This window comes from Lissotriton helveticus, chromosome 4_1 (assembly GCF_964261635.1).
Source record: "Lissotriton helveticus chromosome 4_1, aLisHel1.1, whole genome shotgun sequence".
Classification (NCBI taxonomy): Eukaryota; Metazoa; Chordata; class Amphibia; order Caudata; family Salamandridae; genus Lissotriton; species Lissotriton helveticus.
The window spans coordinates 401,742,351-401,766,456 of NC_136063.1; the positions used below are offsets into that span (position 1 = coordinate 401,742,351).

Here is a 24,106-nt window from a genome sequence, read left to right on the forward strand (position 1 = left end):
AGACTGCAATGTACGTATGGTGAAAATGTCCTTAACTTGTAAGTCGCTATTATCTTTGGCCCGTGTAGCTGGATCATCAGATTTTGTTAAGTGTTTATTCAATTGAAAAAACATCTTCAATTTAAGTTTGCGGACAACCGTGTATATGTCTATCCTAGATTGTTTGTATGAAAAATTGGTCTCCGGCAAAATGTCAAGCCAAATGCTAAAAATTGTTCCTCTGCTTTGGTTATCACTGAATCTGTGAGGTTTATTATGGTATTGTCCTCATGTTTCATTAGCGCCTCCACTTCCTTGATGTTGTTCCACTGTTGGAGTTGCCGCTTGTGGTGCCAGCGCCTCTCCCTCCTGCATTTGCTCCTATTACCTCTTGTTTGTTTTGAGGGTTCCGCGGCTGTAGTGTTTTCCGCCTGTCCAGGGTAAAAAAAATCTATTCTTCTGCTGGAGTTTATCTGGTGTCCACCCTAGACTGTGCAATGGAGGTCAATGGCCTGTTGTCATCCGATTCACTGTTGGATGTCAATGAGTTTGCGTCCAAATAATCATTAGTACCCATATTGCTGCCTGACGTTGATGGTTGCGCTATTGGCAACTTGTTGGTCAATCCTTGTCTTTTAACAGTGTCAAATTTGCGAGAGAAGGTGAACACACTGCCCGTAGCGTACTCATCCCTGTCATGGGCAAATTTGAAGACTTTACGTTTCTTTATAGTGTCTTCATGTTTCCTTAGCTTTACTTCAATGTCCGCACATCCTTTGGAAACCCAGTCCTTTTATTTCACACTCATCCAATGAGGCACTTACTTTATCGATTTCCTTAAGAATATTATTGCGGTAAATCTCTGCATATTGACGCTTGTAAGTTGTTAGCAGCCCACTCGCTGATCATCTCTGGGTTGGGGTTTTCAAACGTGGGCGCGATATATAGTTTTAATAAAACATTTGCCTATATATGCAGTGACCGATATACATGTTGAAAATAGAACAATATAACCATAATATGTACATTTGTTAGGCAGAACTAATCTATATATCTATAAACAAGATTATTGCACATTTATACAAAGGAATATACCTATCTAGGTACACATAAATTATCCAAATAATTGCTTGTATACACAGGGATATGGTGTATATTTATGTCTGGGTATTGTGGTTATGTGGGGACGAGCCAACTCTTGAGTAGTCTTCCTAAGATAAAGTAGTTATCCATGGATCTTATGTTTGGGGGTAGAGAGTTCCATAGTTTGGCTGTTTGAACAGAGAAGGATGTGCTACCTTTTTTCTTGTATGGTGGGATTTTGAGACAAGGTGCAAATCTAGAGCGGAGGCTCCTTTGTTGGATGTACTTGGTGATTTTATTCCTGATGAAGAGCGGCCCTGTTCGATGTATCGCTTTATGGGTGATGTGAAAGCAGCTTGAATGTGGATTTTCTGGCATCCGGTAACCAATGAAGGGCCTTCAAGGCAGGGGAAATGTGGGCATGTGGCTTTATATATGAGTAGTCTGGCAGCAAAGTTCTGAATCTGTTGTAGTCTTTTCATAGTTCTTGCACATGATCTGTGGTTGAGGCTATTGGCGTAATGGAGTTTTGACAGAACAAGAGAAATAGTTACTAGGACCTTGTGTGGAAATCCCCGGTGGGGGAAAATGCGTTGCAGAGTTTTTATAGTAACAAAGCTGGATCTTGCTAGTTTGTCCACTTGGCATTCATTGATAACTGGGAGTCCATGGTAATTCAGAGGTTTCTTACTTCCTTAGATACTTTAGGCGATGTTCCCAGATCATGAGGGCCAGGCGGTGAGTGGGTCATAATTTTTCCAATCTTCACCTGAGTGTTTCTGTTTTGGAAGCATTTAATTTAAAATGGCTTCATGTCTTTCAATGATCAATGGCTCTGAGGCAACTGAAAAGTTGTGAGTTTGCACGGTCTTTCGGGCTTTCCAGTATAAGGAGTATTTGTGTCATCTACCTAGTTATAGCATGTGAGGTAAAATTGATTGAACGGTGCCGGTAATTACTTCATGTAGATGTTGAAAAACATGGGTGAGAAGATAAAGCCTTGGGGGACCTCTGCTATTGTGAAGTACAGTTTGGATGAGAAAAGGAGGGGGGTATGGAGGACATTATTTCTGTTTTCCAGATGGGATGTGATCCATTCGAGAGCAGTCCCCTCTATGCCAGCTTCATAGTGTCTTTTTGTGTTACTGTCCTGTTCAACTGTGTCAAAGGTGGCTGACCGGTCGAAGCGGAGTAATACAACAACCCTGTTCCGGTCAACTGTGTTCTGAACGTCATCACAGATGGCAATGTGGGCATATTCTGTGCTTCTCCCTGGACAGACTACTGTTTGAAACTCTGAAAGTATGGAATTATCTTCAATGAATTGTGACAACCGGGGCAAATGCTGCTCTTTCTATCAGTTTACCCAGGAGAGGTGCGTTTATAATTGGTCTGTAGTTGTCTGGGTTAAGCGGGTCTAGGTTTGTTTTCTTTAGTAATGGATGTATTAATGACTTTTACATTTTTTTTAGGTATTTTGAAAATATTCCTGTAGTTGAGGAATTGTTGATGATTCTTCTCACTTGTGTGGCAGCAGAGGTAGTTAGAAGAAATGTCTTGGAGGTTTGGGGTGGACACACATCAGAAAGGATGCAGGCAGGCCTGCTTGCTTTGAACAGGTCCATACATTTATTGTGTGATATTTGTTGGAAGGAATGCAGAGGCTGTGTTAGCCTACTCTTGGAGGGTTTTTCTTTGTTTTAAATAAGAGTCCAACGTGTCTGCTTTGGTTGCGTAATGATTTGCCCGTCTGTGAAATCTTGAGTAATGGGATGAGCTCCTTCTAGGCAGTGTGGTTTATGAAATTCTGAACATTTTATAGAATTCTTTGTTAGCATATTTAGCATTTTGAATTCAGTGTGAATAGTATATTTTCCTAGCTTTTTTTTTCAAAACTCTTTTTATTGAGAGATCGCATAAAATCACAGCACTCCGAACCCCGTAACAATAACAGTACATCATAGTAAGCGATTCATTTGACCGTAAGAATATTGTTCCCTCCACCCCAACTTCCCAACCCTCCCTTCCCCCTCCCTCCTTTTGCACAACGTCTCTCCGATACTGTATAGGTTAATCATATATGAATCAGTATATGGATCATTGTCTCTACATGCCCATCACAACTGCCCCTCCTCGCCTCCCGGTATTGGAGGCTCCAGCCATAGGCCCCTGTAGTCTGCCCACCGTTTCCATATTTTATAGTGTTTTTTGGGGCAGCCTCTGGCCTCAAACACCGGTCTTATCAGTCCCATGCAAAAGTCCAGTTCTTTCTTCCACCCAACCACCTTGGGAGCCCTGGGATCTTTCCAGGCCTGCGCCACATCTTTTGGCCAGTGTAAGGCCTAGTAGGAGCAGGTGCCGTTTGTATACGTTGCCGCCCACCCCTTCCAACACGTGGAGTAAGCCCAATTTTGCTGTACGGGGGAGGTCCCATCCCAGCACTTCAGATAGACAATCCCACACACCAGTCCAGAATCTCACCAGGCCACTACAGTCCCACACTGTGTGTAGGAGAGTGCCCATTTTTCCTAGCTTTTTTTAAATTGCGGACTTGTATAATCTGTAAAGTTTCTGTAGGTGAAGTTTCTGTATTGTTTGTTTTCAACCATGCGCACTGCAACTTTCTAATTTGCTATTAAATCTATTAGCTCTGTATTTCTCCAATGTGCTTGTGTTTTGTAGTGTTCTCAGTGGTATTAGGATATCAAGCTTTCTGTAGACACTCATATAGTTCTTGAACTGAATTTGTGTCTAGATCTGTATTGGATGTTCGTTGCATTTCTAAGTGTTCAAAATTGAGTTTGTTCCACGGCCGATAGGTGGATGCTTGTACTGTTGTATTACATGTGTTGCTTTGTGTTGTATTATGTTGGAAAGCAAACAGATGGTGTTCTGACAATGATTGAGGTAATTGTTTGAAAGGTAACTGTCTGGATTTGCAAAAATGGCATCTAGAATGTGTCCGGTGATGTGTGTTGGTTTGTGGATGTTGGTTTGTAGACGTTCAGTGCGTCTAGGCCGTTGATTGTTTTTGGATGGGGCATATTTTGTTTGTCAAACCAAATGTTTAGGTAATCAAGAATGTATAGGCTGGAGTGTAGTGTTATCCGGTTTGAAACTGTGTCTAGAAGTGTGCCTCGGAATGTTGTATTGCTAGGTGGAGGTCTGTAAGGGAGAAGAAAGTTACAGGAGGAAGATGGTGTAGGTTTGCAACTAGGGAAGCGGTCCTCACAACCTTGTATGGAGATGTCCGCTTTAGTGATATTTAAATGTTTGCTTGAACACAACAGCTAGGCCACCTCTTTTGCTTATGCGCTTTTGTGTGATAGTTTGATAGCCTAGAGGAATGGCTTCATGCGACACTGGTGCCATGCTATCTCCCAATCATGATTCAGTTATGAAGAGTATGTCCGGTTGTGTGTTAGTGAGAAGGTTGTAGATGTGATGCTTGTTTTTCTATACTGATCAATCATTTATTAGACCATTTAGAGAATGTGTTTTGGTGATGGTGTGACTTTGTTTTGTAGAAGAGGGAGCAGTGTAGCGGGTGTGACCTTCGTGCTGGTATTAGCTGTATGAGGATAGCAATAATGTAGTTCTGTATCGTATTCCTTGTCCAGCAGGCTAAGAAGGCATTTTGATGGGTCTGCTCTTGTAGGTGGTGGAGATGGTGTTTGAGAGTGAGTTGGTGAGCTGTGTTTTTGTAGAGTAGCCTTGTGCAGTAGAAAAGGAGACGCGAAGTTGTGGAGCGGCATGTTTATTTTGTTTACGTCTGTTTAGGGTGTATGTGTTGGCGGATGGAGGGGCAGCATGTGGGAAGTTTCCAATCTATGAGAGGCAGAAAAGAGTCGCTGTGTTGCTGTATATGTTAGGTGTGGGGGTAGAGAGAAGGCTTGGCAGTAGAGTTGTTTTAGGGTGTGTATTGTTTGTGTAATTAGCTGGGCGGGATGTGTCTATGTTTCTGTTTTGTGACGGAAAGTATTATGAGGTAGTGTGTGTGTGTGTGAGATTTTGTTGTGCTTTTGTGTGTTATGTTTAGTTTTTGAGGGGTAGTGATAGAAGCTGATAATAGTTTTCTGAGAGGTCTTTGTATTTAAACTATTGTTGGTGAGTGGAAGCTGCGAGGTAAAGGGGGTGGTGATGTGTTTTGGAAAAGTGTATGTGGCGTGTGAAAGGAGCTGGACAAGTTAGGAGTGTTTTTGAAAGATTTGTTTATTTATTTTAAGTTTTATGTTTGGTGGAAGAGGTAATGTCGTGTAAAGTGGAGTGGTAGGTTTATGCGGTTGTGTTTGTTGTTTTTTTTGTTAAAAAAGGAGGGTGCCGATGGATGAAAAGATGGAATGGTAAGTATATGTTTGGTGGTGACAGAAAAGGGTCTGTTAGTAGTTTAAGGGTAGAGCTGGTGCTTTGTATGAACAGGGAATGTGTTCCTTGAATGAATATAGTTACGCATGGTGTTGATTTGGGGTTGTGTTGGCTATGAGTGGATTGATTAGTGGTATGGGATAGAGTGGTGATTTGTGAGTTAGGGTGCCATTGTGTGGTAGTTGGCGTAGAAGAGTGTATGGGTATGCTTTATGGGGGGGGTGTAGTGGTTGTTGAGACTTTGTATTGTGTGTAGGGTTTGTTTGTAGTAAATGTGTAAAGTGCATTTGCTGTGAGTGTGTAAATAAGTTTGTGGCTATGGATGGGATAAGTGGGCGATGATGAATGGAAAAAAGAGCAGCATCTCTGGCCCTAGGCCCGACAAGGGCCAAACAGGCAACTGCCCTTGTCCTCTCCACCCTTAGCCACGACGCCCGGGCTGTGATGCCTTGAACACTGACATTAAATAGCCCTAGTTGTCAGATTACCCCTTCAGCCATTGTGAACCCTCGACCTAAACAATCAGAACACAGCCCTACTTCTAGCAGCCAGTCAAAAACGAAACCCTAAGCCCTATGTTCAGTAGAAACCCCTAGCAGCAGGAATGAAACTAAAACCCTAAACCGATTTGCCAACCGGAACTCTAACCCTAAGCCGTACGTCCAATTGAATCACTAAAACCCAGGGACCAATCGGAACCCTAGACAGATCATCCAATCAGAACACTAAATCTAAGCACAACATGTACATGTATATAGATGTGCATGTGTAGATACTGTTAGTAACAAGCACAGCCCATACTATAACTGTATTCCTTATTTTTTGTTTGGTGCTTCTATTTGCGTTGTCTATCAGTAATCCATGTCGGTACCTTTGAATTAATTATATGTTTATTTCACAGACCTTTGTAACAATATGATAACTTGTTTTATTGTAGGATGGACGGATCTGCCGAATAAGCTTTTCAGTTCAGCCTGACAGATTGGAATTGGGCAAAACGGATAATAATGATGGGTAAGATATGCACTATTTGTTAGCATTTCTTGGGGCTGACGATCATAGTACCTGTAATGCGGTGTGATAAAATGATCCAAATTGGTGAGCTTTTAAGACTTGTAAGAATGTGGATCTATCCAGCATTGTAGTGGTAAATAGTTTTATAGGCAGATGACCTAATTCAAGAAACATTTGTTGACTATACTAGTTTATTTGAAATCTACTAGCGATAGGCCTCCTTCAATCTACCTCAGGTGTCTGGTGCATAGTGTCTAAAAGATTTTGCCTTTCTTGTACCTAGGTGCCTTTGGTTATAGGACACGTATGTCAAATTCAGAGGCATTTAAACTTAAGACAGAGCAACTGATCAGACAGAAGCCAAAAGGCTGTTTCTCTGAGCTGGGCAAGCCAAATATGTGTCCGATTAAAATAATTTGTACAAATCCTGATCCAAGATGAATCGTGCACACAACAATAATGGACAGAATGTTAAACATTGTCAAAAGCTCACCCCCCAGTCACAGATCTGGGTTTAATCCATTGTTATTTTGCTCACCACGCCATTCCAGCTTAGTACCAGCTAGACCCAGTTTAGATTCAATATCTGAAACCTGATCAGATATTGAAGAATACTACAGGAGGAATGTCATTTATGCACACGGAAGGTGAATTCCTTGAGCAGAAATAGTTTTTTTTCTCCTTTTTTTTCTATCTTTATTTCGATCACATAGACCATAAAAGATATACACCAAGGGTTAAAACAGACAAGAATAATACATGTTCATAAAACAATGCGTCTAAAAATCACTACAAAAATAGTATTGGTAAGACTGCCTTGAAAATGTGGAGGTTTCACCAAATTGTTGGCTGAGAACACTGCAATTGTGTAACCAGAAAAGGATTTTTCCGTGCATCTCATAGTGACCTATATGGTGTTGAGATCATGACTTTGTAAAATGTTAATTGTCAAATATTTTATGTTTGAAACTTTTGATTAACGTATCAAAATAATGACCTATCATTCTACAATAACTTTTTCCATCAATGAAAGAGTTTAAGGTTAAACATCTTGTCTTCTCCACTCAGTTTAGAAATTATATGTATATATACATAGAGATACATATAGATATAGATAGATATATTTTCGACAGAGGAGAACCTTCTGGGACTCTATACCCAAGCTATGAAAATGTCAAACTAGAAGTATCACATTTGTAGATACTTAAAAATCTAATCTTTGGTGCATAATATAAACCAGAAAAGCGACCAGACCTCTTGCCGCTGAATAAAGCCGGTCATGGAGTACATCCTGGTCCATGGTATCAAATGGTTCAGATCACTAAATGTTATCACTTTATTTAAGAAAAGATAAAGATGGTGTTGCACACCTAAAGAGTATAGAAGGTTCAAATGTGTAGTCTCCAACAGAAGATTAAGTATGTTTCTGGGCGCCTCAGGAATGGTCCCTTCTGGCTAGTCAGGGACTCTTGTGAAATACTAATGTAAGATGAGTGTGGGAGGACTCCCACACTAGTTCCTGTGGGTGCTCCTATGGGAGGCAAAATACCTCTACTTTTTTTAAAGTTTAATCAAATTCGAAAAGTCCAAGTCAATTTATCCAAACTTTTCGTCCTGAAATGCATAGGGATTCATGTACTTAGAACTGTTTTTGATGGATGAAACTTTGAAAAACGTCTTTTGAGTCATTATGAAAACAATACATGACTTACATGATTAAAAAGTTTGGATGAATTGACTTGGACTTTTCGAATTTGATTAAACTTAAAAAAAAAAAGTAGAGGTATTTTGCCTCCCATAGGAGCACCCACAGGAACTAGTGTGGGAGTCCTCCCACACTCATCTTGCATCACTTTATTTAAACCAGGTCGTGGTCTGGTTGAAAGCCACATTGTCTAGGTTTCATGGTGTGTCAATTTGAACCTGTAATTTGCTTGCTACCATTTAGTCCAATATTTTGAGTTGCACCGGTAGCTATGCTAGACTCCTTCAGTTTTAGTGCCCTCAGTGTCCAGGTTTCTTTGTCAGCAAAAGGGTGATAACTTATTATGCTTATGGCACTGTCCATTCTCTCAGTAAACAGTTTTTTTTATTTCATTCCAAAGTAGGTTTCTCAATGAGTTTTTGAGTTGGGTCCTGAGGAGAACAGAGTTAATAGAGGATTTGGTGCCTGCTTTTGCTTGGGAAATTATCTGGGGTACTTTGTTTAATAAATAGGACTAGAATTACCTATTGTTACCAATTCTTTGTGTCAATTCTGCTTTATTACTTGCCTCTGCGTACAACTGGAGGCCTGCAGGAAGCATAGATACAGCGATAACTCCTGCCAAACTCTCCTCTGCAACACACCCACACCCACACCCACTCCCTCTCTCTCTCTCTCTCTCTCTCTCCCACTCTCTCTCTCTCCCACTCTCTCTCTCCCACTCTCTCTCTCCCACTCTCTCTCTCTCCCACTCTCTCTCTCTCCCACTCTCTCTCTCTCCCACTCTCTCTCTCTCCCACTCTCTCTCTCTCTCCCACTCTCTCTCTCTCCCACTCTCTCTCTCTCTCCCACTCTTGTCACTCATCCAATACGTTTTCTCTGTTTTTGTCGAACTTTGATTTCAGACATTGGATACTCTATCATCTTTGCCTTAAGTCAGAATGGGCTTATGTTTTAGTTATTGGTTGTTTGCAACCCCAAGCACAGTACCTTCAAATATTTAGGTCAAGTCAGTACTGTGCTTTCAGTAGACAAAAAGGTTACATATGTGGACCATTACTCTTGGTAGGCCTCCCTCCACTTTGTGATCTAGAAACACATTTTTTCTGTAGCCATATTTGGTACAACCATTTTTATGTTTAGTGGCTTTATTGGTTCCCCAGTTGGAGAGTATTGTTTGATGCACTGAAAAGTGCCATCTTGTTTGCCTTTCATGGATTGCAGTGCATATTTCTGTATTTTTGGGAGGCCAAATACAATATACACTGGAAAACCCGGGATCTGCAACCACGTAGCTCGTTGATATTGTCTATCACAGATTGGCAGTGTTGAGGTAGTTTAAAACAGTTCCAGAGGAGGTGAAGTAGTGCCCAGTGTTTCCACATTCTCTCTAGCATCTTTCGGAATATCAGTTAGTATGCCGGCGGCTGTACTAAATATCACCAGTTCTTTAAATATACATAGTGGACTTTATGCTATTGGGCTCATCTGAAAGAAACAGGTTAGTGTTAGATTCCTTACCTTAGAATATCCCCAGGCGTCAGACTGGATCCGGAAAGTTTTAGTCAGCAGTAACCCTGCGCGTCGCTAGGCGTCGTCTGCGGCTCCGCGTCCGTGATTGCCGGGATGACGTCGTCGGAGTACTTAAACTCCGCCCTTGCACGCTGATGTCAGTTCTTCTTTTTTCCGCGCCAGCAAGCGCGGATCCGGGAAGAGCAGTACTCCAGTCAATTTTTGACTAACTTTTTGATCTCTTTTTATCACTTTTCAAGTCGACCCTTGACTTGCGGTGCCGCTAGGGATGCCTGTTTTTAAACCTTGCGAGGACTGTCACTGCCTGATGTCGGTGACAGACCCCCACCGATCATAAGTCGTGCCCCGACTGCCGGGCCTTGACCTCGAAGGCTAGACTGGAGCGGTCCCGTAAGCTGCTCGAGATTCGGCAGTCTGCTCCACGCCGCTCGAGGTCCCGGTCAAGAGAGTAAGTCGAAGGACCGGTCTCGGAGCCGCAGTCATCGCCGCTCGACGAGCCACCACCACTCGTCGGGCTCCAAGTCCTCGGGTAAGTCGAAGCATTCGAAAAAGGTCGAAGAGGCGTCATCACTCTTCCGACTCTCAATCCCCACCGCCACCGCGATGCGGCCGGTAGTTCGGCCGACACCGCTCAGGTGCCGCGTCTAGCTCCTTACCCGCTGGCCCTGGGCTGCACGTGACACCGGAGGAGGTCAGTGCTTTCCTCACTGCCATGAGGTCACGCTTCCCTCCGTCGGAGCCTGCTGAGGCGCCTTGTAGGTCCAACTGGGAGCCCTAGTGGGCCGGCGCCTCTGGCGCCGTCGGGTGCTCCGGCCTCCGTCGGGTGCTTCTGCCCCGGTGCCGCCGAGTGCTTCGGCACCTCCGGATGCTCCGTGGGTCCGACTGGGAGCCCTAGCGAGCCCCGGTGCCGTCTGGTGCTACGGCCCCGGTGCCGTCTGGTGCTACGGCCCCGGTGCCGTCTGGTGCTACGGCCCCGGTGCCGTCTGGTGCTACGGCCCCGGTGCCGTCTGGTGCTACGGCCCCGGTGCCGTCTGGTGCTACGGCCCCGGTGCCGTCTGGTGCTACGGCCCCGGTGCCGTCTGGTGCTACGGCCCCGGTGCCGTCTGGTGCTACGGCCCCGGTGCCGTCTGGTGCTACGGCCCCGGTGCCGTCTGGTGCTACGGCCCCGGTGCCGTCTGGTGCTACGGCCCCGGTGCCGTCTGGTGCTACGGCCCCGGTGCCGTCTGGTGCTACGGCCCCGGTGCCGTCTGGTGCTACGGCCCCGGTGCCGTCTGGTGCTACGGCCCCGGTGCCGTCTGGTGCTACGGCCCCGGTGCCGTCTGGTGCTACGGCCCCGGTGCCGTCTGGTGCTACGGCCCCGGTGCCGTCGGGTGCTACGGCCCCGGTGCCGTCGGGTGCTACGGCCCCGGTGCCGTCGGGTGCTACGGCCCCGGTGCCGTCGGGTGCTACGGCCCCGGTGCCGTCGGGTGCTACGGCCCCGGTGCCGTCGGGTGCTACGGCCCCGGTGCCGCCGGCCCGCAAGGTCCCCGGCGCCGTCGGGTGCTTCGGCCTCGGCGCCGTCGGGTGCTTCGGCCTCGGCGCCGTCGGGTGCTTCGGCCTCGGCGCCGTCGGGTGCTTCGGATCCGGGCCGTCGCCAGTCGACCTTACGACTCCTCCCCTGGCGCCGACCCCAAGGGTGTCGCTCCAGGCGCTGTCCCTGGACGACGTCGACTCCAGTTATAGCCCCGGTCTGGGACCGGCGCCGCTTGGTGCCGTCTCCGCCAGTGGGTGAGGCCTTCACCTTCGACCCAGGACTCAGGAGATGGATGACAAGGAGGACTGGGAGGAGTCTGAGGAGCCTCTGGCACTTCAATGCCAGTTGAGTCAGGACAGGGCAGAAGAGCTAAGGGAGGCCAGTGGTCTGGACACTTTGCCTGACACTGGATTAGTCTCTCCTCCCTCTGTGGCTTCGGAGGAGGGGGCTGCTTACAGCATGGTGTTGAACAGGGCGGCCAAAGCCTTGGCTTTTGAGCTCCCTGTCTTGGCCGTGAGGACTAGCCTCCTCACTGAAGTGCTCAAACCGCAGACAAGCTCCTGGAATCCTCTACATCTACTGCCGTTTAACGAAGCCCTCACTGACGTTCTGCTGGGCACCTGGACCAAGCCCTCCACAAGCCTCCCTGTGTATCGGAACGTGGGACCAGAAGTTTCAGTGGGCACAGCATAAGGGCAACCTTCCGACCACGTCCTGATCTCGGAGGGCACTGCGAGTCAGTTGCAGTAGTTCCACAAATATCAGCAATTCTTTAAGCAGAGATTAAACTCCAGATAAGAGCGGTGAGGCCACCTAAATAAGGGGGATAAATACCATTTTACGATTAAGGGGAATGAAGGACTATTACCCTAATAAATCTATGTAACGAGATGGGTCCCTTAGTCATTGAAATGAAGAGGGTAAACCTATCCAAACAGATAAGTGAAAGTGGAGTTGAGTTAAACAAAGCCCATTATTCTAGTGCCTTGAACTAAACAGGTAGGAATTTATAATAGCCTTTAAATCTTTTTATCTAGCAATGGTGCGTACCACCCAGACGCCCCTGCTTAGATTAACTCCCTGAATTTTGCCTACCGTGATAAGTGGTCTTGCCTTCTAACCGAAAGGCCACAAGGGCTACACCCTGTCCCCTCCATATTTATACATTCAATCAATCATCCCAATGACTCGAAGCAGCACATAGACGTCGTCCCCCACTCAATACGTCATGATATAGCCGACGCTCGAGATGCCGGTTCTAAGCATAATACATGGATGTTTGGCAGCCATATTATACAGGTCTATGGGAACTTGAGTTAACAAGACTGTTACTTAAGTCCGGGCGACGAAAAACGCCAGCCTTTTACTCATTGTATAAAGCATTCATAAAACAATAAGGCTTACCGAACTTAAGTTAAGTAATGGTAACCAATTTTAAGGGGTAAGAAGGACTAGTAACCAGGGCAATCGGGAGGCATCATTCCTCACTTAACACGTCATCAAAACGTCCTACGTTCAAGAAGCTATTTTCTAAGCATAATACATTGATGTTTAGTGGCCATGTTAAACAGGTCAATGACTGTGGAAACTTAAAATAACAGAACTGTCATTCTAGTTCAGACGGTTCAAAACAACGGCCATTAAATTGGTAGTGCAAATGGTTGATAGGACATTAAAGTGGCCATATAATGTAATGGTCAATGATTATGGAAGCTAGGGATGACAGAACTGGTTTTCAGGTTCAGACGGTGAAAAATGGCAGCCATTCATAGATAGTAGAAAAGACTAGTAAGACAACAAAGCTTTCTGAATTTAAGTTCGGACATTGAATGCCGGCAGTCAATTTAAGATGGTTAAGAAAGACTGGTAAACAAATCTTAAAACCATAGTACCCGAAATACCTCATAACCTATGACTTTATTTAGACGGTAAATTAAAGTGGCGAGTTAGAGGTACTTAAAAGATTGGGTGATTTGTCTAAGGCCCATGGTAGCCAAGTTACCTAAGTAGGTACGCAGTTCACTCAGTCGATTAATTACATAATAAAGTAGTATAAAACCTTACGGGCAACCCTAATCAAGAAAAGCTCCAAGCAGGAAACCGATTTTAACCGTGTCATCACTGCTATATTGATCACTTCAGACGACACGTGGTTGAAGTTTTATATCCATGGGTAGAGGTAAAAGATGTAATAAAAATTAGATGAGGAGGACTTACAGATGGAATACAGAGGGATCATGTACAGTACTAGAGACAATTATTAAAGACTAAAAAAAGTTATTAACAATAATTGGAATAACAAATATTGTATTGGCAATATTAGTACTTAACCACATCCCTACAATACCTGAGTTAAGCAATCGACTCAGCATATAATATTTCCAATCAGTTTAAAAAGAAATGGAATTCACTATCAGTATTATGACCAAATTTTTTTTTTAAATCTCTTTATTGAGCAAAATAAGCAATCCACTTGTGTACAAAGAAAAATGACATAAGCCTCCAACAGGCCCCATTTGTAGCATAGTCCAGTAAACCAACGGTCGTACAAAGGGATCATGGCAAGTGAGCATAACCCATTACAGTTTTCCATTTTTGCTTTCAATGAAATCATAAGCATGACATTATAGGAAATAAAATACAGAAATTAACCTAAATTTAAGAAAGAAATCATAACTGTGAGGTACGTGAGAACAGCGGAGCAGATTAATCAGCACACTAACATTGTTGAATTGAGGACAATTAGCAAGCGATTGCAAGTATCAGTGCAGTCTGCAGCAGGACAGGCCGCAGCAGGCGACACTAAAGGAGGAAGTCGCCACCAGTCGCGCAATGGGCACAAATCAAGTACATTCAGCACACAGGTTAGTCCCCTTCATCACTACCATCCTCTGCCGAGTGTGCGGCCAAGCTGTGCCCCCCCAAGAAGCAGCGGAACGGATGGGCACAGCGCCCTTCCACAAAGCATCCTAGCCCACACCCTCCGGCACAAGGGAGGCAATCGCACGGGATTGCGCCTCCTGGGTAAGTTTCGCAACATATGAGCGGTATGGCCCCCAGATGTCCAATGGTCGGGAAGCTGAGGGAAGTTGTTCGGAGTATTCCACACTGTTAATGTTGCAATAGGCCAGGCTACGGAGCCAAGCATGTGCAGTGGGGGGACGTCTAGCACACCAGAGCAACGCTATCTCTCTCTTTGCCAATAAAAAGCAAATGGCAGCCAGTTTACGGAGTGGGCGACGAAAATTGACCACATAGCCAAGCAGAGCTATTTCCAGAGTAGGCACCAATGTTAGGCCCAAAATGTCGCCCAGAACCTTGTGCACCTGGAGCCAATATTCCTGCAAACGTGGGCACGTCCAGGACAGATGGGCGAAATCAGCCTGCGGGGCACTGCATTTGGAACAGGAGTGCGGTCTGTTGGCATCTATCTTATGAGCAAGCGCCGGAGTGTGGTAAACCCGCCTCAAAATTTTAAAGTGTATAAGTTTGTCTGCTGTTAATGGACACTTCCCTAGTGCCAGTGCAGCACGCCGCCCACTGATCGTCCGTAATCTGGGTGCCGAGGTCGCCCTCCCACGCGGTCCCCACGGCCGCATCCGAGGAAGGAAGCGAGGCCAGGCAGAGTCTGTAGAGCTTGGAGACCACATGTGATCCTATCTGATTCTGGATTATGTATGTGAGCATGTCAGCGTCCGCGGGAGGAAGCGGGAATGTGCGAAACTCAGCACGCAGCATGGATCTAATCCTAGTCAGCGTGAAAGAGTCCATAAATGTTCGGTCCTTAAATCTCTGGTCCTCAGTTATGGAGAAAACATGGCCGTCTGGGAAGAGATCCCCGATCGTGGCCAATTGAAATTTGGATAGGGTACGACGCACCACCGGTTTACCAGTGATGGGGAGCCAGTGAGGGTTAGGCAACGGAAGAGCAGGGGAATACAGTTTTTCAATACGCAATAGCCGTCGCAGCTTCTCCCAGTCCCAGCACGTGGTGGAGACAGTTTGTATGTCTTGAGGGTCCCGGGAAAGCCCTCTGGGAAGGAGTGAATTAAGGGCCACAGGCGGCGCCAGATCGGCTTCTGGCCTCCGATAAAGAATTCTGGCGTCAGGGTGAAACCAAGAATAGGCATACGAGCATTGCGCAACTAAGTAATAAAGAAAAAAATCGGGCACTCCGAAGCCGCCGCGCTCATAAGGAAGCGTCAGCGTACGTAAGGCTACTCGGGGGTTTTTTCCGCCCCATACCAAACGCAGCAAGACGGATCAAAGTTGTGAAAAAAAAACCCCGGTGAGTGGGATGGGGATATTGTTAAATAAATATAAAAACCGAGGGAGTACAATCATTTTAATAATGGCAATCCGGCCAGCCATAGACAAGGGAAGTAGAAGCCAACGCTCTGTATTGTCTTCCAGGAAGTCAAAGGCACGGCCGTAATTTAAGCGGACGATGGACACCGTGTCCAAATGTACATGGATTCCCAGATATTTCACGGAGTCCGTGTTCCACTCAAGAGGGAAAGTGCTCGTCCATTGCGAGGTGGCGGGGATAAGCGGAAAAATTACAGATTTGTGCCAATTTATGCGAAGGCCCGAGAATTCGCCAAATTGGGTTATTTCCTGCATTAGGGGTTCCAAATTTGTCAGAGGAGTCCGAACATACAGAATCGTGTCGTCTGCATATAAAGAGACAAGGAGAGGGCTAGTGCGAAACTGGAGTCCGCGATGGAGGTGCTTCTCCTGAAAATGGTGCACCAGAGGGTCCATAGCAAGGATGAACAGCAAAGGAGATAAGGGGCAGCCCTGACGGGTGCCTCGGGAAAGAGTGAAGTTCGTGGAGATGGTGCCATTTAAACGGATCCGGGCAGTCGGTGCTGTATATAGCAGTTCAACCATCGCCACAAACATCTCAGGCATACCCATACGCCTCATGACCGATAGAAAAAAGGGCCACTCCAAAGTGTCGAATGCCTTTTCGGCATCCAAGAACACCGCTGCAGCAGGGGTGGCAGGGTCAATTCTGTGCAAAACCGAGAACAGCTTACGCAAATTGAGGGAGGTGGACCTGTGTGGAACAAAGCCGGATTGGGCCTGAAATAATAGATCCCATCAACAGGGACACACGGATCGCAAGGACTTAAGCCAAAATCTTATAGTCCAAATTTAATAAGGACAGGGGCCTATAGGAACTGCATAAGGAGGCATCGCGGTCCGGTTTGGGAAGAAGGACAATCACCGCCTCTCGGAGTGTGGGTGGGAGAACGCCAGACTCAAGAGCCTCCGCGTAGACCTCAACTAGTTTTGGTACAAGTTCCTCTTTATACTCCTTGTAAAAATCAGCAGAGTAACCGTCAAGGCCCGGGGCCGAAGAGCCCCGCAGTGAATCAATGGCCTCAACAATGCTATCCGGAGTTATGGGCATGGCTAGAAAGTCCTGCATATATTTTTCGAGGTATACCATGGCAATCTCACTCAGATATGGGCCGGGGTCGCGCCGCTCGTCCACAAGCGAGGAGGTGTATAAAGTTTTGTAGTATGTCAAGAAAGTGTTGCATACAGCAGGAGTGGAGTAATGTCGTGTGCCCTGCGTGTCCACAATTTCTGATATATATGCCGCCTGGTGGGGAGGAACGGAGCATCTGCGCGAGCAGTCTGCACGGTCGTTCACCCTCACCATATTGACGTGCCGTATAGTGTTTGCCCAGAAAGCGCAATTCCCTGTCCGCAGTGTCCCTGAATTCCAACAGCAATGCCAGTCGTCTGGCCTCCCTGGATGTCGATGGGGATGTAAGTATTTCCCTCTCTAGTGCAGAGATCTCAGTCTCAATGCGGGTCAGGGTGGAGCGAATCTCCCGCAGTGCCCCCACGTGTTTAGCAATGCATGCCCCGCGAATGGTGGCCTTGAAACCCTCCCACAGCGTGGCCCAGGAACCCACAGTGCCCGTGTTAATGTCGAAGTACTCGTCAATGGCTCCGCGGATCTCTTCTTTAAAAACCGGATCTTGCAGGGCTCTGCCAGGGAAGCGCCACTGTCTTTCATAGCCACCCAACCTAGGGACCAATAGAGTCAAAACAGGAGAGTGGTCTGATAGTGTGCGCGGCAGGGTGGAGAGGCCCTCCACCCAGCCAGCGACGCCAGGGGAGAGGAGCCAATAGTCAAGTCTAGTACTAGTGTTGTGGAAGCCGGAATGATGTGTATGCTCAGGAACATTGGGATGCAGTCGAGCCTCTGTCGATTAGGGAAAAATGTGTACAGATTTCTGCAAGTACTGATCTGGCCTGACTCTAGCAGTCCGGGAAAGGGGAGGTACTGTCTCTACCCGGGTTCATTAACAGGTTAAAGTCGCCCCCCATCACTAATAGATCTATGTCTGAGTGGAGCAGCATCAGTTGGAGGCCCTGAAAAAAGGCGGGAGAATCCACGTTTGGACCATAAACCCCCACCAGTGCGATCTTGTACCCCAACAGCACACCAGAAATCAGCACATATCGGCCCTCATCATCTGACTTACTACCAGTTAATACAAAGGGAACACATCTGTGCACAAAAATAGCAACCCCTCTAGCATATCCACTGTAATTCGAAGAAATTCTGTGTGCTCCCCATCCCTGAGCCAACAAAGAAGCGTCTGCCTGCGCCAAGTGAGTTTCTTGCAGAAAAAGGACATCAACCTTGTGTCGTGCCGCATAGTTCAAAACCTGCTTGCGCTTACGCGCGTTGTTTAAGCCACGAACATTCCATGACATAAGCGTGAGTCTGGACGGGCCAGACTGCAAACCTACCCCGGCCATAGCGCTGCATCAAAAAGGACAGTCAAGCTTGCATCATACAGTCCACCCCCAGTAGTCCCAGCAATACTCACAATCAAAAATGACCAAACAAATAAAGCAATCCCCGCCCTCCACCCGCCACCCAGCCTCCCCAGAGAGGCAAACCCTAAACAAGCGCTGACGTGAGGTACAAAACTTAACATGTAATGACAATGCCATCACTCGAAAATGCAGCAAATAAACCAAAACCCCAAAGAAGGAAGACAAGTAGGCATACGCCATAGGGGGTAGCAACGCCACACCATGCGGGCGGCCCAACTAAAGCGACCACAGTAGTGGTGACAATTGAACAAGTGTCAAAGAAAAAGGAGGCCACATCAAGTCAGCAGCACTGCGAACTGGTTCCAAAAAATAGCCAATAAAGAGCCTTCAGCCTTGGCCGGTCTCAGCAAATAGGTCTGCACTGGATTGTGTGTCATTCCGGGTCGGTGAGTGCGCCGCAGACCCAGAAGCCGATGGGGAACCCTGCCGTCTGTAACCTTGACAAAAGTCCTGAGCCTCCGTGGAGGAGTCAAAGATGCGGTATCTGGCGTTCACATCAACCTTCAATCAGGCAGGATACAACATACCGTATTTTAAACCAAGATTACGAAGAGTTGCTTTGACCCCATTATACTTGCGGCGGGCCTCCTGAACCATGAGCGTGAAATCCGGGAAGAAGGATAGGACCCTGCCCTGCCACCGTACCTCGCAGGCCTCGCAGGCAGCGCGAAGCGCGGCGTCCCGATCCCGGAAGTTCATGATCCTGGCGATTATGGGCCTCGGGGGTTGACAGGACCACATTTTATAGCCTGCAAATCCTCTTAGCCTCCTTCTGCCTCAGGGTAATCTCTCTATCTTCACACCTTCTGTTGGCCAACACATGTTCAATTCCATAAAACCAAAATGCAGGGTCAGTGGCATGAACTTGTTTATAGTGTTTTGCCATAGGGTACCTCATATCACCTCCCAGTATCGCTGTACTGTGCTCCTGAATTCTTACTTTGAGGCTTCTTGTTGTGCTCCCCACGTATATCAACCCGCAGTCTCAGCCAAGTACATAAATCACGAAGGTGGTATTGCAATTTATGAATTCATTGATTGTATACTGTTTCTGGTTTTTGAATACAAATTCCTTAGGCTTGTTTTTGCCAAACAAATATACGTCACAGGAACCGCAACTAAAGAAACCACATGATTTCTTTGCTAGCCATGTATCTGAAAGAAACACGTTAGTCAGATTCCTTACCTTAGAATAACCATAACCCCCAGGCATCAGACTGGATCCGGAAAATGTTCGTCAGCAGTACCCCTGTGCGTTGGTAGGAGTCGTCTCTGGCTCCACATCCGTCGTCGGCGTCGTAATCGCTGGGATGACTTCATCAGAGTACTTAGACGCCGCCCTCGCGCTGGGTTGTTACTCCCACTACTTTCTGGTTCCCAAGAAGGGCAAAGGGGGCCTACGCCCTATCTTGGACCTCAGGAGCGTCAACGGCTTCCTCCTGAAGGAGAAGTTCAAGATGCTGACGTTAGCTCTTGGATGCCCTGGACCCTGGAGACTGGATGGTTGCGTTGGACCTGCAGGACGCTTAGTTCCACATTCCCGTCCTGCCGGCCCACCGGCGTTACCGGTGGTTCACGGTAGGTCACGAGCACTTTCAGTTTACCGTGCTCCCCTTCTGCCTCACCAGTGGCACTCAGGTGTTATCGAAAGTGATGGCGGTGGTCACAGCTCATCTGCGCAGATCAGGGGTTCCAGTCTTCCCCTATCTCGACGACTAGTTGTTGAAGGCGGGCTCGCCCCAAACAGTCGTCGCCCACCTCCAGACTACGGCCGACCTCCTGCATTCGCTGGGGTTCTCAGTCAACGTGCCAAAGTCACACCCGAGTCCCTCCCAAAAGCTTCTCTTCATCGGAGTGGTTTATCCTCCCGAACAGCGGGTTCAGGATATTCAGGCTCTGATTCCGATCTTTCAGCCTTTATCCCGAGTCTCGGTCATGATGGTCCTACGGCTGCGGGGTCTGATGGTTTCCCGCATCCTGCTGGTACATCACGCCAGGTGGCGGATGCGGGCTCTGCAGTGGCACCTGAAGTTCCAGTGGGCTCAACATCAGGGCAACCTGTCCGACCATGTCTTGATCTCGGAGGGCACAGCAAGACCGTTGCAGTGGTGGCTCATGGACCGCGATTGGGTCAATGGCAGATCCCTCTCCCTACCCCAACCGGAGCACACAGTGGTGACTGATGCGTCCCTCCTGGGATGGGGGGGGGACAGATGGGAGAGGCAGAGTCCCGAGGCCTCTGGTCTCCGTCCCGAGGCCTCTGGTCTCCGTCCCGGGGCCTCTGGTCTCCGTCCCGGGGCCTCTGGTCTCCGGCGGAGCCCCGGGGCCTCTGGTCTCCGGCGGAGCCCCGGGGCCTCTGGTCTCCGGCGGAGCCCCGGGGCCTCTGGTCTCCGGCGGAGCCCCGGGGCCTCTGGTCTCCGGCGGAGCCCCGGGGCCTCTGGTCTCCGGCGGAGTCCCGGGGCCTCTGGTCTCCGGCGGAGTCCCGGGGCCTCTGGTCTCCGGCGGAGTCCCGGGGCCTCTGGTCTCCGGCGGAGTCCCGGGGCCTCTGGTCTCCGGCGGAGTCCCTCTTAGTGCATCACCCTGGTGGTTCAACACCTGGCAGGTTCCCTGAACGCCAGGGCAGACAAACTCAGCTGTCGGTGCATGATGGATCACGAGTGGCGTCTGAACTCGGATGTGGCGCAAGGTCTCTTTCAGCAGTGGGGAGAGCCTTGGTTAGATCTATTTGCCACCGAAGAGAAAGCGCAATGTCATCAGTTCTGCACGTTGGAGTCTCCAAGGCAGCACTCGCTTGGAGACGCTTTTCGTCGCAAGTGGAGTTGCGTTCTGTTATACTCCTTACCGCCTATACCACTTCTGCCCAGAGTACTGAAGATCAGGCGTGACCGGGCCCAAGTCATCCTTGTGGCTCCAAATTGGACACGAAAATACTGGTATCCCGAGCTACTCAGTCTGTCAATCGATCCCCCGATTCGACTACCTCTTCAGGAGGACCTTCTGTCGCAGCAGCAGGGGACGGTTCTCCACCCAAACCTGTCCAGCCTCCACGACCATGCGTGGAGATTGAGCGGCGACAGTTGATGCCATTTAACTTGCCTCCTGAAGTCTGTGATGTCATTCTGGCAGCCAGGCGTCCCTCCACAAAAACGGTATACGCCTGCAGGTGGAACAAATTTGTGGCATGGTGCACAGCGAAGGCTGTGGATCCCTTTCCGCCCCTCTTTCTCAGGTTCTCCTATTTCTTCTTTCCCTGGCCCAGCAGGGATATCTTTCAGCTGTTTCAGCCTTCTTGAGGCTTCCTGATCAGCCTTCTCTCTTTAAGTTCATTGTTGTAAATAGGTTCTTAAAAGGCATTACTCACATGTTTCCTCCTGTTCCCTTCGTAATGCCTCAGTGGGACTTGAATCTGGTGTTAACCTATCTGATGTGTGCTCTTTTTGAGCCACTCCACAACTAGCCTCTTCGTCTTCTGACTCATAAAACTGCTTTCCTGGTTTCCATGGCTCTTTCTTCTAAACTTTCCTTCCTCTCTGTCCATCCGGACAAAGTTGTTCTGAGGACTCGTTCTTTTCTACCCAAGGTTGTTACTGCCTTTCACATTGGCCAGACCATTACCTTGCCCACCTTCTTTCCGCCTCCTTCGAAAGAGGAAGAGAGGCTCCACCGTCTTGACCCAAAATGTGCGCTTTCCTTTCACTTGTACCGCACACACCAGTTCTGGGTGGACAACCAACTTTTTGTTGGCTACGTGGGCGCTAAGAAAGGACGGGCGGTGCACAAATGGACCATCTCTAGTGGGTCGTTTTGTGCATCAAGGTCTGCTATTCCTTGGCTAAAAAGGATCCTCCTGAGGGGATGCCTGCCCATTGCACACGGGCCACATCGACTACTACTGACCTGGGACGGAGAGTCCCTTTGCAGGACATTTATCAGGCAGCTACGTGAGCCTTTCTGCACACGTTTGCCAAGCACTACTGCCTCGACAGCCATGTTCGGAGGCATGGCTTCTTTGGCCGTTCGGTTCTCTAGGACTTTCTGGTGTGATATTGGTTCGCAGACCCACCACTGGAGTTGGTATTACTGGGGTATCTATTCTAAGGTAAGGAATCTAATTAACATGTTTCTTTAAGATGCACAAGTTACTTACCTTCGGTAACGATATATCTGTAAGAAACAGTAGTTAGGGTTAGATTCCTTCCCGCCCCACCCATCCTCCCCGTTTCTGCGAACCGATATCTAGGGTTAAGAACATCCCTTTCAGGGCCCTAGTTTCATGGCACCAGTGTGGGTTTCTTGCATGTCTGTGTTCCTGGTGTGGAAAGCTATATACAGAACTGACGGCGCTTGAGGGAGGCGTCTAAGTACTCTGACGACGTCATCCCAGCGATGCCGACGACGGACGCGGAGCCGCAGACGACGCCTACAGACGGGCAGGGATACTGCTGACAAAATCTTTCCGGATCCAGTCGGACGCCTGGGGGTTATTCTAAGGTAAGTAATCTAAATAATGTTTCGTACAGATAAATGGTTACCGAAGGTAAGTAACTTGTGCATGTGCAGGTCTATATGTAATAACATAGCTTGGACAAAGCCGGTCTTTCAGTGTTTGCATTTTCCTGTATGTTACAGAAGGGTTCCTGGTTAATGCTTTATTCAAAGTAGGCACTTCTAATAACATATGCCAACTTTTCTTTAAGATTCTAAAGATTCAATCACTGTATGTGGTATATTTGGTTATAAGGATCAAAAATCAAGGGTTAGGGAGTGAAGAGGTAGTGCTCGTAAGAGTACTATGGTGGATGCATCCTCCTCCGTGCAATGTTTTAGGAAACAAAAAGATCCACCTCAAAGTGGATTTTGTATGTCTAGAGGTGTAAGGCATACACAATATTTGTTAAAATACCCCTCACACACCAAAAGGGCCCTTGGTGTCATGCTTCTTCATCGGGGTATTCCCGCCCTACTGCGGGACGTGGCGTGCTGCGACAGGAGACTACGCTGAAGCACTTGGTTTTTGTAAGTGCTATGTGTGGTGTATTTGTTGTGAGTGAAGTAGGGTCAGGGTTGAGTGAAAAAGTGTTGTTAAAAAATACCTGCCCTTATGGATACAAAACAACTTTATTTGGTCATAGGCTGGTACCGTTAAAAGGGTGTGTCGGAGAAATCACGCCAATAATGTGCTGAATCTCCTGGGGGTGTCAACATGTTTCGAAGCTGGGAAAGCTTCTTCGTCAGGACGGAGTAAGATCCCTCTGTCACTCACTATGTTGCTATCAATATGTGAAGAAAAAGTATATACAAGTGATCTAAAATACAATACCTATGTGGTACGTGTATACGATTTGTAAAGCTCTATCAGTATTTCTGAGAATAAGCCTGTAAAAGAGCACAGTTACTTCACGTGCGCTTCCCAATGCGCAGGCACAGATCACGTATGGAAGAAAAAGGTGATGCACAGTGACTTTTGTAGACCTAGTATGCTACAGTTAATCATTGGTATTGTGACCTGCTGTGGTAAAGGAAGGGGGGGAGGGAGGGACAATACACAACAAAACAAACATAGAACAGAACGCACACACTCTATAAGGTAAAATCCAAAGTGGATTGTCTCTAGTTTGAAAGAAACACAAAACGGCTTGGACACTGCGGACTCTGTTGCCAGGATTATGCGTTCTTCAGTTACCGTAAGGAGAAGTGCTTGACTCAAGTCGTCGGAGTTCTCTCCGGATGTGCAGGCAGCGCTTCTAGACCGCCTTTCGATGGTTCTGGGCTGTTTGGGAAAAAAAGCAGACTCCGCCTTAGAAAGATTCAAGGACAGCAAAGCTACAGCCAAATCTCTGGGCCTACAGGCGCAGCCTAGAGGTTCCTCCTACAACAGGTACAGAGGTTTTGGAAGGTCGTCCTTTCGGACCTACAGGCAACCTCTGCAGCAACAGCAGCAGCAGAATACCCTGTATAAGACCTACAGGGGCAAGAACAGAGGTCGTCCACGAGGTCGTCAGCCCTCCTCCTCCTCTACCTCCTTCCCCATCTTGCCACAGCAA

The 24,106-nt window shown here is 47.6% G+C and overlaps 1 protein-coding gene across 19 annotated transcripts in view; it reads left to right on the forward strand.

Moving 5' to 3' along the window:
* Positions 1-24,106, forward strand: part of UBR5 (ubiquitin protein ligase E3 component n-recognin 5) — a 2,132,574-nt gene that overhangs the window by 165,206 nt on the left and 1,943,262 nt on the right. For all 19 annotated transcript variants that reach the window (XM_078686916.1, XM_078686920.1, XM_078686919.1 and 16 more), the window contains exon 4: positions 6,365-6,441. In XM_078686916.1, the coding sequence (XP_078543042.1) occupies positions 6,365-6,441 (77 nt within the window). The remainder of the gene's footprint in view (positions 1-6,364; positions 6,442-24,106) is intronic.